The sequence below is a fragment of the Equus asinus genome, chromosome 8, assembly GCF_041296235.1.
Source record: "Equus asinus isolate D_3611 breed Donkey chromosome 8, EquAss-T2T_v2, whole genome shotgun sequence".
NCBI lineage: Eukaryota > Metazoa > Chordata > Mammalia > Perissodactyla > Equidae > Equus > Equus asinus.
The window spans coordinates 88054578-88068729 of record NC_091797.1 but is presented as its reverse complement, the minus strand read 5'-3'; the positions used below and the strand labels follow the sequence as shown (position 1 = coordinate 88068729).

The 14152-nt window shown below is 52.7% G+C and overlaps 1 protein-coding gene and 1 pseudogene across 5 annotated transcripts in view; both read right to left on the bottom strand.

The window, feature by feature from the left end:
* LOC106841685 (mitotic-spindle organizing protein 2B-like) overlaps positions 1–14152 on the bottom strand; it is a 95170-nt gene that overhangs the window by 79836 nt on the left and 1182 nt on the right. Inside the window, exons 3-4 of one of the 5 annotated variants that reach the window (XM_044775685.2) lie at positions 13823–13947; positions 11058–11324 (exon numbers count right to left, since the gene is read on the bottom strand). The exons of 1 other annotated variant lie outside the window; for it this stretch is intronic. In XM_044775685.2, coding sequence (XP_044631620.1) covers positions 11304–11324; positions 13823–13947 — 146 coding nt within the window. In that variant the 3' untranslated portion in view covers positions 11058–11303. Of the gene's footprint in view, positions 1–7468; positions 7730–11057; positions 13948–14152 lie in introns of those variants that run through there. 3 more of the 5 variants (XM_044775686.2, XM_014857840.3, XM_070516280.1) reach the window with 3 other exon arrangements.
* On the bottom strand, positions 716–1795 carry LOC139045969 (Y-box-binding protein 1 pseudogene; annotated as a pseudogene).

Below are 14152 nucleotides of genomic sequence, written 5' to 3'. Positions count from 1 at the left end.
CCCCCTCCTCACTGCCCATTTTCCCTAGATAACTACCTCAAGGTTCTGTAATTTCCGAAGATGGTTTTTTTGAGACGTTAGTCTGCCATCTTCCTGCTTATGCTGGCTAATCGAGTTAAAACTTCCTTTCTTTATCCCTAACTCATTGTGATTAATTGGCTCAGATCACAGCAGCAGAGTGAGCCCATTGCTCAGTGTCAATATGAAATTAATTTAAAACCCTTTAAAGGTGTATTGAGAAAAACTAGGCTTTTAAAAACAAAACAAAACATGATTATCATTACCAAAAAGAGACGTCTTTAGATAAAATACTGAAAGTGCCATGCTGCATAGATGATGCAGATGGTTCTAGTTATCTGGTCAGTGGGCAAAAAGCAAGCACTTCAGGTCTTCAGCTCTGATCTTTTGTTTTTCTCTTGTTCCTGGAATTTCATACTCATTCCTTCCTGTCGGCTGACTAAACCCGCTGGTGGTGGCGATGGAGAGCCTGCATCTGCCTGGCTGGTGGTGAAGATGGAGAGCCTGCATCTGCCTGGCTGGTGGTGAAGATGGAGAGCCTGCATCTGCCTGGCTGGTGGTGAAGATGGAGAGCCTGCATCTCCCCAGCTGGTGGTGGCGATGGAGAGCCTGCATCTGCCTGGCTGGTGGTGAAGATGGAGAGCCTGCATCTGCCTGGCTGGTGGTGAAGATGGAGAGCCTGCATCTATCTCCCTGGCTAGTGGTGGCGATGGAGAGCCTGCATCTCCTCAGCTGGTGGTGGCGATGATGAGCCTGCATCTATCTCCCTGGCTGGTGGTGGTGATGGAGAGCCTGCATTTCCCCAGCCTGCCCGCTCAGCCTCGGGAGGGGAAGGACTCTCAGCTGGGGGAGCAGCTGCTTTTGTCCCTTTGCCATCTTGTTCTTTGGGATTTTCTTGGCGTCTGTGTTGGTCATTAAAGGTGCTCATGTTGAGGTGACTGCTTACATTAGGTCTCATCTCCTTGGTTTTCCTGACCTCCATGACCACCTTCTCTGGGCCGTCTTTGGCGAGGAGGGCTCCTGCGGAATTGTGGTCTATACCCCGATACAGCTTCTGTCTCACTGGTCTGCCTTGTTCTCCTGCACCCTGGTTGTCAGTCCCCTCCATCACTTCTCCCTACACAGGAGGGCTGGAACACTGTGCTTGTCACCCATAGCGTCTCTGCATGTAGTAAGGTGGGGACCAAGGCCCGCATGTGGTCAGGTTGGCACTGTGGGGCCTGGCCTTCAGGAGCATTCTCTGATCCCTCGTTTTTTCTCGCTCTCACTATTCTGGTAGTTCTGCTGGTGGGTGTGTGGAGGACCCCTGTGACGTGAACAGTGTCTATGATGGTCCCAGGCTGCTGCACATTTATTTGTTTATTTATTTGTTGTTTGAGGAAGATTAGCCCTGAGCTAACTGGCTGTCAATGCTCCTCTTTTCGCTGAGGAAGACTGACCCTGAGCTAACATCCATGCCCATCTTCCTCTACTTTATATGTGGGACGCCTGCCACAGCATGGCTTGCCAAGTGGTGCCATGTCCACACCTGGGATCTGAACTGGTGAACCCCGGGCCACGGAAGCGGAACGTGCACACTTAACCACTGCGCCACCGGGCTGGTCCTGCTGCTGCACATTTACTGTCTTGCATTGCAGCTCCTCCAGGCCTGTCACCTCTGCTGCCTCTGCACCCCTTCTCCTCCAACAGCACCAGACCGCACAGTCTCCCCGTCTCCTGCGCCGCGAAGGTCCTCGCTGGGTTCTTCCTCTCTGTGGCCGTCTGTGTACACACACATCTTCCTTGGTGTCTCTCCTCTGGATGAAACCACATCCGTTTCTTACACTCAATCATTTTACTGTTCCCAAAACCTTTGTTACGATTATTCTCATGTGCCTGCACCCTGCCCCTGGTGCTGGGCTAGGTGTTGGCAGCACTGGGGGTGGGGGCAGCTGAGGTTCTTGGCGTCGCCGCTCAGGGTGTGGTGATGGTGACTGGGCCAGGTCACCACTCAAGGGTGCAGTGACGGAGACTGGAGCTGGAGGAGGTGCATGGCTCTCTGGAGTCTGCTCTTCCTCCCACTACTGGTCAAACTCTTGTTTGGATTATTTGGGATTTATTGAGGCTTGTCTCATGGTTGGTGGAGAATGTGGTCTCTGTTGGCAAATGTCCCCTGTGCTTATGAGAAGAATGTGTCCTCTGCTGTGTTGGAGGGATGTTCTATAATGTCATTTAGGTCAGAGTGGCTGACAGTGCCGTCCAGGGCTTCTGTATCCTTACTCATTTCTGTCTGGTTTTTCAATCAATTATCAAGAGAGTTGAAATCTTTGACTGTGGATTGTCTATTTCTCCTTTCAGCTCTGTCGGTTTTTCTTTGTGTATTTTGAAGCTCTGTGGCTAGAAGCCATGACTCAAATGATACATAACTATTAAGGATAGTTTTGCCTTCCTGGTGAGTTGGCTCCTTTATTATGAAATGACCCTCTTTCCCTGGGAAAATGCTTTGAAAGCAGCAGTGTTGGTCCTGGCCTGTGCTCTCCCCCGCCTGGACACCACATGGGTGTGCTGCTCTCTGCAGGTGAGGTGCTGTCTGGTGGGGCCTGCCCCCCAACCCTGACCAGAGGCCTGCCGGGACATCAGAGAACGCCAGAACTGAGAGACCCTGAGTTCCTGCTAGTCCGCCCGCCCAGCTGCCGGTTTGAGCTCACCCTGGTGCTCTTGGAGAAGCATGAGATGAGCGGCGGAGTGGGAGGCCCCAGACTCACCACCTGGTCCTCGCGTGCTGGAGCAGTGTCATCGCTGCCCCTTCCAGGTACCCATACACCCTTCCCATCCCTGCTGCCCAGCCTCGTCCAGAGTGGAGTTTTTTCTAAACCTGCTGGGAGGACACCTGATGGGGCGGTCCGTCCATCCCAGCCTCGCCTCTACTAGACCAAGGCCAGTCTGCGTGCTTAGAACGTGCTGGTGTCAGCAGAAAACAAACACCATAGAAGAAAAACCACGCTGTTCCTATAGCCACTCTTATTTCCTTTGGTGTAGGCACAACATACTGTATTTTTCTCCATTCTTTACTTTTTGCCATATCTCTGGGCTTCCTGTAGTGAGCATAGAGTTAGGTCTTGCCTTTTTCTCCATCTGACAAGCTGCCTTTTATTGGGTAACTACATTGAACTAGTAAGGACGTTAATGTGACTATTGGTGTGGTTGGGTTTAAACCCACCAGCTTGCTCTTTGTTTTCTATTTATCCCATTTGTTTCTTCCGGTTTCCTTCTTCTACCTTCTTTTGGGTTAATTATTTGTATGATTCCATTTTATCTCCTTTATTAGCTTCTTGCCTATTCCCCTTCATTTTATTTTTTGTGTTTGCTTTGAGGATTACTGCCTACATCTTCGGTTTATGCCAGTCAACCTTCCCATGACACTGTACCATTTCACGATGGTCCCCTTCCGTGTCCCCTTCTTGGTCTCGGTCCTATTGTCATATTTTAATTTTTTTAAATTTTCCCTTAACATTCAATTATATTTTTAAAATATAGTAAAAATCTTTTATATTTGCCGCCATATTTAGTAATTGTTGTGATGTTCATTCCTTTATGTAGCTCCAATTCTCCATCTAGTATTCTTTTGCTTCTGCCTGGAGGAATTCCTTTAACCTCTCTTGTAGTAGTGATCTGCTAATGATTAATTCTCTTAGCTTTTGAGTGTCTGAGAAAAATCTTTATTTTGCCTTATTTTTTACAGTTTGATTAAGGTAAAATTGACATAAAAATGAAGTACTCATTTAAAGTGTATAATTTGGGGCTGGCCCGGTTGCATAGTGGTTAAGTTCGCTCGCTCTGCATTGGCCGCCCTGGGTTTACAGGTTTGGATCCTGGGCGTACACCTGCACACACCCATCAAGTCACGCTGTGGCGTTGTCCCACATACAAAGTAGAGGAAGACTGGCACAGATGTTAGCTCGGGGACAATCTTCCTCACCAAAAAAGTAAAATAAAATAAAAAATAAAGTGTATAGTTTGACAAGGGTTAGCGTTTGTTAACATATTGATAACCCATGAAGCCATCTCCTCTGTCAAGATAATGAACATGTCCATCACCTCCAAGCTCCCTCGTGCCCCTTTGTAAGCCCGCCCTCCTGCCCCCCCTCCCCTCCCTACCAATCTACTTTTCTATGTTTTCTAGAATTTGATGTAAATGGGATCACTGAGTTCAGTCTTTGCAGTTGTTTGGATTCTTTCACTCACTATATATATTTTGAGATTCATCCATGTTGTTGCGTGTGTTAACATGGTTCCTTTTTATTGCTGAGTGTCACCTTTTTTTGGTGACAAAATGCATGACACAAAATTTGCCATTTTAACCATTTTTAAGTATATGATTCAGTAGCATTAAGTACATTCACGTGTTATATAACCAGCTCCACTGTCTGTTTCCAGAACTTTTTGATCATCCTCAAATCTTGTCTTCTGTAGTACGTAATCTGCTGTTAATACCATCCGGTGCGTTTTTCTTTTCAGACATTATCTTTTTTTTTATCATTAGTAGCTTGACTTAGGTCTTCTTAATATCAAACACATCTCCCCTTATAATGCTAATTTTTCCTCTGCATTTCTGAGTATATGGATATACAATATTTTAATGTCCTTGTCTATTAATTCTATCATCTATGTCATTTCTGGGTCTGTTTTTATTGATTCCTTTTCTCTTCATAAGGTCATATTTTCTGGATTTTTTGTATGTACCTGATAAGTCTAGATTGGATACCAGACATTATGAATTTTACATTCTTGGGTGCTAGATTTTCTTGGTGATCCTTTAACTATCTGTAGGCTTTTTTCTGGGGTGCTATTAATATACCTGGAGACAGTTGATCCTTTGAGGCTTGCTTTTCAGCTTTCTCAGGTGGGTCCAGAACAGCCTTGAGTGTAGGCCTCGTTCGGCCCCACTTCTTCTTTTGTTTTTTTTTTTTAAATATTTTTTATTTTTTCCTTTTTTCTCCCCAAAGCCCCCCGGTACATAGTTGTGTATTCTTCGTTGTGGGTTCCTCTAGTTGTGGCATGTGGGACGCTGCCTCGGCGTGGTCTGACGAGCAGTGCCATGTCCGCGCCCAGGATTCGAACCGACGAAACACTGGGCTGCCTGCAGCGGAGCGCGCGAACTTAACCACTCGGCCACGGGGCCAGCCCCACGTTCGGGCCCACTTCTGAGGGGCCCATTCAGTGTTTGTGAGGGAGGGGCTTTCCAGCATGGCGGCTGTGAGCTCAGGAGTCCCTCCCACACGTGTGCTGAGCAGGCCTCAGCTGTGGACTCCCTGGGGCTCCCCGCTGGTCTGCACAGAGCGCTTTCCCTGCAGCTCTCTCTCCCCTCCAGCATCGGCACCGTGGTTTCCTGCTGCCCCGGCCGCCGTGAGCCCCGAATCCTCTCTTCTCCACTCGGGGGCTCCCTGGGCTTGGGGTCTCCCTCCCTCTGCTGCAGCCTGGAAACTCCTCACCAGGAAACTTCTGGGGTGGGAATGTGGCTGACTTTGTTTCTCATCTGTGAGCAATCACTGTCTCTGCTGCCTGTTGGCCAGTGACCAAAAACTGTTATTTCAAATATTTTCTCTGATTTTGTAAGCCATTGCTTAAAACAGGGTGGTAAATCCATCCTTAGGTGACAGCAAAATTACTTGACTGCTTATTTTATATTAACTTTTAACATTACTTATTTTATTCTTTTTGTGAGGAAGATTGGCCCTGAGCTAACATTTGTTGCCAATCTTCCTCTTTTTGCTTGAGGAAGATTGTTGCTGAGCTAACATCGGTGCCTGTCTTCTTCTACTTTATGTAGGACACCACCACAGTGTGACACAACGAGTGGTGCATAGATGTGTGCCCAGCATCCAAACCTGCAAAATCCAGGCCGCTGAAGCAGAGCGTGTGAACTTAAACATTATGCTACTGGGCCGGCCCCAATATTACTTATTGATGGCTTGGAAGATGAGATTACAGTGGCTGTATTCCTATTCATAGCTCAAGTGTGTTTCTATCCTTGTTGGATGGGCAGGTGTTCAGATATGAACTGATCATTGGCAGGTCATGGGATGTGGTGTCTGAGAAAACCTTCAGACACCAAAATATTTTACGAACATTAATTTATGATATCAGGTCTTGGTTGCATGTCATAGAGTGACGACTGCCTTGAAGACGAGGGTGTCATGTTTATGTTCTGGTTCCCAGCGCAAGTGCATCTCTATCCACGTGGGGCAGGCGGGGGTCCAGATCGGCAATGCCTGCTGGGAACTGCACTGCCTTGAACATGGAATTCAGCCTGATGGTCAGATGCCAAGTGATGAAGCCATCGGCGGTGGGGATGACTCGTTCAACACGTTCTTCAGCGAGACTGGGGCTGGCAAGCACATTCCCAGAGCCGTGTTTGTGGACCTGGAGCCCACCGTGGTCAGTAGGTTCTTGGGCACTCCGGCAGCTGTCCTGGGAGGGTAGGAGAGCCTAGCTAAAGCCCCACATGAGCTCCTTTGAATCCCTCTGCAGAAAGGAGGGAGGTACAAGTGTATGCCCATAGCCACGTTAGGGGAGAAACTGGAGGGTTAGTGCTTGAAGTGTCTGTGGGACTCAGGCTCCTAATTAGGAAAACCTATTGTAGGGTCGGCCAGCAGGAAAATGGGCTGGTGATAGATCCACTCGTGGCCACCTCTGCCCTGTTCAGCTGGTTGTGTAGACCCTGTCTGCAGGGTGCCCGGGCTCTGGTCCCTCCTTATGCTGTGCGCTCCCTCAGGCTGGTGCACGAGTCTTGACCTGCATCTTAGACACACTGCTGCCCTGCTGGAGTGGGCGGAGTGCCACCTACATCTGTAAGGAGCCACTGCTTACGTGACATGACCTGGGGTGAAATAGTCAATATTTCCAATCCAAGCTTTCAAAGCACAAAGATTTACTAAATTCTAGGAAAACTGAGTTAGGTTTTTCAATTGAATTTGCCGGTTTTCATACTTCTCCATTAGTGGGACATGTGGACTAAAGTATAAAAGCTTAGAGCTGGAGTTTTAAAATCTGAGGTCCGTGCAAGTTGGGGGTGTTCACCAAATCCTAAAACTGTCAGTCAGATGTGTAAGGTCAGGACATTTTTTGGGGAAAAGGGTTTTCTTTGGATTTTCCACGGCATTTATGCCCCTCAGAAGGTTAGAAGCCATAGGTTATGACATAGTTCATCTTTGTCCTCACGTCCACGGTCTCAGTAAAAGCATCGTACTTTTCACTTTAAGCAAAATGTGTTGATGTCTATTTATAAGAGACCTGGTAACATGGATATTTTCTCTCAGACCCGAACCTGAGGTCCTGGAGGGGGAAGCCACTGGTTTAAGTCACTTGGTTAGTGCAGCTGTAGCATAACCAGGACCAGCGACAGAACTGATTCTAAATCTTTGTGCCTTACCATATTCAACAGGTGATAGAGAACGTCTTGAACAGACTCTCAGCTTTTCCGAAAGGTTTATTACCAGCTGGAGGAAACCACACAGAGACTCTGTGAGGGGGCTGGGGAGCCCACAGTAGGGCGGCAGGAGTCTCTGCCCATCTCAGGTGCTGCCCCGAGTGGGGCTCTTCCCCGGTGCGCCCCCCTTGGGCAGCCTGGTAGCACTGGGCTGGCGGGGCATCCTGTGGCTGGACCCTTCCCGGCTGCCGCGTTCTGCCAACGCTGGGCCTCCACCAAGAGCACTGCTGCCTTTGTTTCTCCCTGAGCAGACGGAGAACACCACGGTCAGGAACCAGGGCAAGCTCCACAGACGCAGCACACCTCCTGTGTTTGTGTTCTCTAAGCGACGTTTACGTTGAGTGCGTTTCTGTCACGGTCCTTTCAGCCAGGGACCCTATGTCAGCCCTGAGTCCTGAGTCCTCCAAGAGGAATCCTCGGCAGAGTGCAGGAGGCCCTCCTAGGACAGGGGCAGTGTCAGGAGTGATGGGGAAAGTTCTAGTGGTCAATTTCGGGGAAGGGAAGCTCAGCCAGTTGACTCGTGCCCTGGAAAGCCTACGCAGCTGGCCATGACTGCCAGCGGCCCTGCCCCCAGGCACTCTCCCCTCTAGACAGCCTGCGGCCTGCATCTGAACTGATCAGGAAACACATCAGTCATTGAGCACAGAAGTCAGGCCTTTAGATTTGATCTGGAAAGCTCTTTCTCATGTTTCGCGCCCTCCCTGTATTCTGCAAACATTCAGTGGTCAAGCTTCCTGTTCCCAGGGTCATTCCGGGCTCCTGCCAAGGCTCGACCTCCCGAGCCTGCCCTGACCACTAGGTCGTCACGCTCAGAGAGAGGCTCCACAGACGGAGCCCATGGGTCCAGACCCTCCTTGATTTATCCCTTGCTGACTTTATTCTCTGTGAAGACAGCTGGGAAGATCTCCAGCCACAGCGGGGCCAGAGCTGGATTAAAGGAGTAGCTGTCCTGGGCTCAGGGGGTTGACAGCATCAGCGAGACTGAGCGGACTCCATGAGGACAAATGTGCCCGGGAATAGGCTCGCCTGCTGGGTCCCAGTCCCTCCCCATTGGGCCTGCCCCAGCCAGGATTCTCCTCTGCTCCGGCCTGGCAGGGTCTGCCCTGCAGGCTCTGATCAGGGTACGGGTGCCCCGCGTGACCCCAGCCTCCATCCCGCTTCTCAGTCAAAGAGCCTGCAATGGGGTATTGTGAGTTTTTGGAGGAAAGACTCAAGGAAGGGTCTCAGGGGCCTGTTAGGTCACTTCAGTGTCACTGTTTGTCACCTTGAGCAAGCAGAGGCGTCTGCATTTGAGACTCTGCAGAACCTGGCTCCTCCAGAAGGAAATCAAATTCACTTTCATGCCAATACTGACAACTGAATTCTCCCCAGGATGCCCGCAGGGATAGGACAGACCTTCTTAAGAGAATTTCTGGAAAGTTCTTCCTCAGTAGCAGGGGTCTTTACTGCCCAGTGGGTGGGGAGGGTTACAGTGGTGCCATGCTTGGAACTCTGAGGGTTTTGGTTTTCCCGGCCTCACCTCCGTGGGCTTCACACTCAAGTGCTCGCATACACTTGATGTGACAAAGGTGTGATAACAGGTTACCCAGGACCAAGGGGGAGCAGACAGGAGCGTGTGTCAGGGGTGAAGCTGGGCCAAGGCAGCCCACCAGTGACTCACAAAAGACAGAGAGAACCATCACCCCCATTTCCTTTGGTGCAAATGCCAATATTCTGGTCCCATTGCAAGGACCCCGTCGTCTCCTACAAGAACGTGGGCCCCACCACTCTGCAGTGTCTCCCAACGTGTTAGTGCCCTCCTGAGGCCACAGCCCCGCCCCAGGCCTGGCCAGGCAGAATTGGGGCTTCTGTGGCCTCTGGCCTAACCCTGGGTGCTGAGGTGCCCACGAACTCTCCACGAGGGGCCTTTCCTGAGGACTCGGGAGTACCGCCAGGCACAGCTGACCCCCACCCAGTGGCGGGTCTCAGGCGTGGGCCTGACTGTGAAGCCGGCTTGTCTTCAGCCTGCCACACACGAGAGCTTCCTCACCCCTCAGTATAATGACCAGGCTGTTCTAGAAACTCAAGGATGAGAGGAAAGTAGAGATGAGCAAACAACGTTCATCTTTAAATCTGACAAGGCCCATCAACCCTGGACATGAGAAACCAATGTAACTTTGAGAAGGCACTGAGAACCCATCTAGCAATGAAAGCAGGCCATCACCCAGCTCTGTGTGGTTCTGGGGGCCCTTCAGGAATCACATGCTCCTGGGATTAGCGGGGGCGGGGGGGACCCACTCAGGCCTCTTCATTTCCTGCACGAGGATGGGAGGTGGAGAATGGTCTGCAGGGCCTGGCAATGCAAAGACCTGCTTTGTCAAGCCCAGCTCAGCCACACACTCCCAGGGGGACCCAGCAAGGGACATCTTGGAGCTGATCACACCTGCCCCAGCTCCCCCTGAAAGGGTTATTAGGGTCAGAGGGAATGGAGGGTGGGGCTGAGCCAAGGGTGACTGCAGGCTCAGGTGGGGAACAGTGGGGACATGCCTGGTTCCCGAGGGGCCCTCTTAGGGGTCAAAGACAGATGGTGATCACTGAATGTAAAAACCACTCCAGCTTATCATCTTCAACGTCAGTGCTCCTCCCATCCCTAAGGCCAGCTTGAGACCACTCTGTGTTTTGTGATGCTCTAATGAAGCAAAACCCTAAAATACACCAGCCAGTCAGCCATCCGTGACTCAGGGACCCTTGAAGCTGAGGAGCCGGCCAGACCCGGTGGACCCACTCTGCCATTTCTCTTTGGCGTGGCCCCCGTCATCCCCACTCACCACCCCCTGCAAGCTCTGCCAGCAGAGCTGCTTGACAAGGAGGGTTTATAAAAAGCCCAGCGGAGCTGCTGCTCCCATCCCTTCCCGCTGGTCCCCAAAGCGCTCTTTCTCCTTCTAGGTGGGAGCGCCCCCGCGTGGGGAAATGGGCCAGAGGGGCCGCAGAGGCAAATATTAGTGACTGACTGAGTGTGTACTGAATGCATGTTGTGTGAGAGGAAAAGGACAGGGGGCAGGGAGGATGAGGGAGAAAAGAGGAAAGGACAGAACACATGACTGTCCCGCTGCAGAAGCGCTCTGCAGCTGGGCAAGGGAGCACAGCGGCCACCCCAAGATCTTCAAGGCCGGGTGACAAGGTGGGGACCAGGGCAAGTGGGTGGCCAGGGTGGTCCATCATCCGCCTGCAGAGCCCACCGGAAGGTCTGCACCCACCACCCAGAACTGCTGCCCTCTCTGGCTGGGCACACAGTAGGGGCTTAATCAGTGCTTCCAGAACACATTACAGACATAATGACAGACCGACGTGCACCAAGGACATGCACACGTGCACTTTAACCCTGAACTGAGCCTCCACTTCTTGGGACGGTGTTCTCCTATGTAGACGTGCTCAGTGACCCCCTCCCTGCACATGCACACAGCCCTGATGTGGTGTTTTGGGAGAAGTGTTATCGTGAATGTTCTGGAGCAATGCTGTCAATGGAAATGAGATGCAAGCCACATGTGTAATTTTAAATTTTCTGGTAGCCAAAGTAAAAAGAAACAGGAAATTAATTTAAATAATATGTTTTAATTAGCCTCAAATATCCAATATATTATCATTTCAACATGGGATCAATATAAGAATTACCCGTAAGGTGTGACATCCCTTCTGTGAGCCCATCCCTCGGCATCCGGGCACGTGGTGGGCACCCACACGCCCAGCGCGTCTCACTGCACCAGCCCCATGGCCTGTGGCTCCCGCATCAGACAGCATAGCTCTGTGTGAGCTCACGGCTTCCGCGCCCAAGGTCATCTCACACGTCCTGGAGGGAGATCTTTTTAAAACATATAGTTTCCCTAAACTTCAACAGGGAACACTCAACTGAATGTAATTTTTCCTCAGTGACTTCACATCTTCCCCAGGACAAGCATTCCCCCTCTGTGCTTTCAGGGTCTCCTGTTTCCCCCTTTTCTGCAGGAAAAGGCAGAAATGAGCAAGCTTGTCAGTGACAGTCCCCACAGGCCACCTTGATGGCCAGGGGTCAGGAACCCAATCAGAGTCAAGCCCCTGAGTGGGGCTTTAGCCCTTGCCCTGGAGCAACTCCACACCCCAATTCTCTGGGAAACCTAAGGCCAGTGAGGGCCACAGCCCAAACCCCCTCATCCTCCTAGGCTGCCACAGTCCCCACAACTGGCTCACTCTGACAACTGTTTATTTTCTCCACCCTAGATCCTGCCATTAATAAGGTGGCCGAAAGGTCTCTGTGCACAGATGCTGTGAACATGGAGCCTCAGAAATGTGTCTTGTCTGGTGGCCTCTACCACTCAGCCACAGCGCATTGCTGGCATGGCCCCTCATCGGCCCAACTCCCCTCCACCTCCTCCCCATCAAACCCTTCCCCAGGCTGCCCTAACCCCCACCAGGCATGTCCACAGGGCCTCCGTGTCCTGGTATCCTGGCCGCTGGCCGCCCAGCCCAGCAGGGCCCAAGGCCTGAGCACTTGAGGAGAAAACGACCCTGTGGAGGGCAGGGCTCCACTCCTGTCCCCATGCTCGGGGCTTCCTCCCCACCTCCCTCAGAGCCCCCTCTGACCCTCCTGACCCCTCTATGCCAGTGTTCCCAGCACCATTCCCACAGCACACCTCCTGACCCTCTGCTCTCTCCCTCTTCCCACATCCCCCAGCTCAGGCCCTCCTCCCACCAATGGGCTGCATCCACGCTCTGCATCAGCCTCCCCACCTGCCCTTCCCGCTCAGTGCCCTCCCACCACCCCACCTGCAGGGCTGCAGGGCAAGGAGACTGCAGCTGGCCCAGAGGGCCCCCACCCCCCTCGGCCTGCTTAACCCTTACTGCTCCAGCAAGGCCTGCTGCACTGGCCTCCTTCTGTCTCTATTACTCTCGGTTTGTCTAGCCATCTGCCTCTCTGGACCAAGAACATGTCCATCTTGCAGTCCCACTGTGCCCCCACCACTGACAGCCAGCCTGGCACCCAGTCCTGAGAAGTGAGCCCCAACATCCCTCGAGGCAGGAGGGCTCTGTTCCCGGTTTCTCCCTCCCCCTGGAAACTCAGCCATCGATTCCTCAGCCCAGCCTCTAGTCCACACACCCCTCCCCTGACCTGCCCCTCGGCCCTTCCCCACTCCTCCCTGGCCCGAGCTCCAGGGGGCACCTGGAACTTGGAGGCTGGTGATGGGGGGAGGGGCGTGAAGGAGGGCAAAGCCAGAGCACCTGTGGGATCTCAGGCCCTCCCTCACACACCCCTGAAAACACCTGGAAGGTACCCCAGCTCAGGAACCAGGCAGAGAAGAGTCAGAGTGCATCCTCCAGGCTGCCCACCCAGGTGGCTGACAGCATCTCAGAGGCCAAGGTGTTTCTCACGCCCAGGGCTTTGCTCTCCAGAGCACGCCAGGCTGCCCCTTCCCTGCCCCTCGGTCTACTGTCCTCCTCTGGGGTGGGGGAACCTCTACAGAGCCAAGTCTTATGCAGTAGAGTTAGCCTCTGCGGGTGGGGGTGTTGGTCCCATTCTAGAAGGACTGTGGGTTGTCTCTAATAAAGTGAGCCATGAAATCCTGTCCTTGGTCTCTAAGCTGATGGCAGGGATGGCCCGCAGGGTCCTGCCCTTGCAGCTCGAAGCTGCTCTGGCTTTCTGCGGGGCTACGGCAGTTTCCATGGAAATGAGAGCACAACCCTCAGAGATAAACTAATAAATGCAACCTGTAAAAGGAGAGAATGGGCAGCAAGAGAACCGGAGGGACCCGGGGGGCCGGGAGAGAGAGGCGAGTGCGGGGCAGTGGGGCTGTGGAGCAGAACCGCAGAGGCCGCAGGTGGTGGGACCCAGGAAAAGGAGGGGGCTACAGTTCTTGGCAGAGAGAGAGGAGGCCTCTGGAGGTCAGAGAGAGACACAGAGAGAGCAGACAGAGCGTGGGTCAGTGGGGAGGCCTGTACTCGAGCGCCCAGGGCCTCATGGGACAGGGGACGCAGGAACCCAAGGGCCCTGGCACTCCCAATCACATGGGCCCGGCCTGCCCTCCACCCAAACGTCAGCCCTTCTCAGGGTGTCTGTAAGAGCCCTGTGCTTCTGGCCAAGGAGCAGCCCAGGAGGTCCGGCTGCATGTCAGAGGGTTTCTGACAGCCTCTGGGAGCAGAAGGGACACAGGGAGGATGCAGGTGGAACTCCACGGTGACACCTGGTCACCAGCGCCTGTTCACCATGCCCCAGTCTTCACTCTGGAGAATGATGAGGCCCCTCACACCTGAGCCCAGCGCTCTGCCCCTCCAGCCTCTGCACCCGAGTGTCTAGGGCAGTCAGGGGCTGCCAGGCTGACTCCTGACCTGCATCTGAGAAGGGAAACTCAGCTGGCCAGACTCCTCAGCAAGGCCTGGGCCAAGCGGGGTCCAGGCGAGGGGGTGGCAGGAAGGCCTCTGCCTGCCCGGCTCTCTGAGCAGTTCCCTGGAGTCTGTGCAAACATGAGAACAGGAACGAAATCAGTCTCGTTCCCATGTTTGTGGGATGAAGGCAGGAGCCCAGAGGTGAGAAGAGGCTGGGGCAGCAAAAGCTCCAGATGAGGCCTAGCCCACTGGGCCTCCCTGGGGCACCCGCTCTGCGGCCACCCAGTCTGCACGTGCTCTTTCAAGGGCGGCAGCCAAGCCGAACCTGGAGAC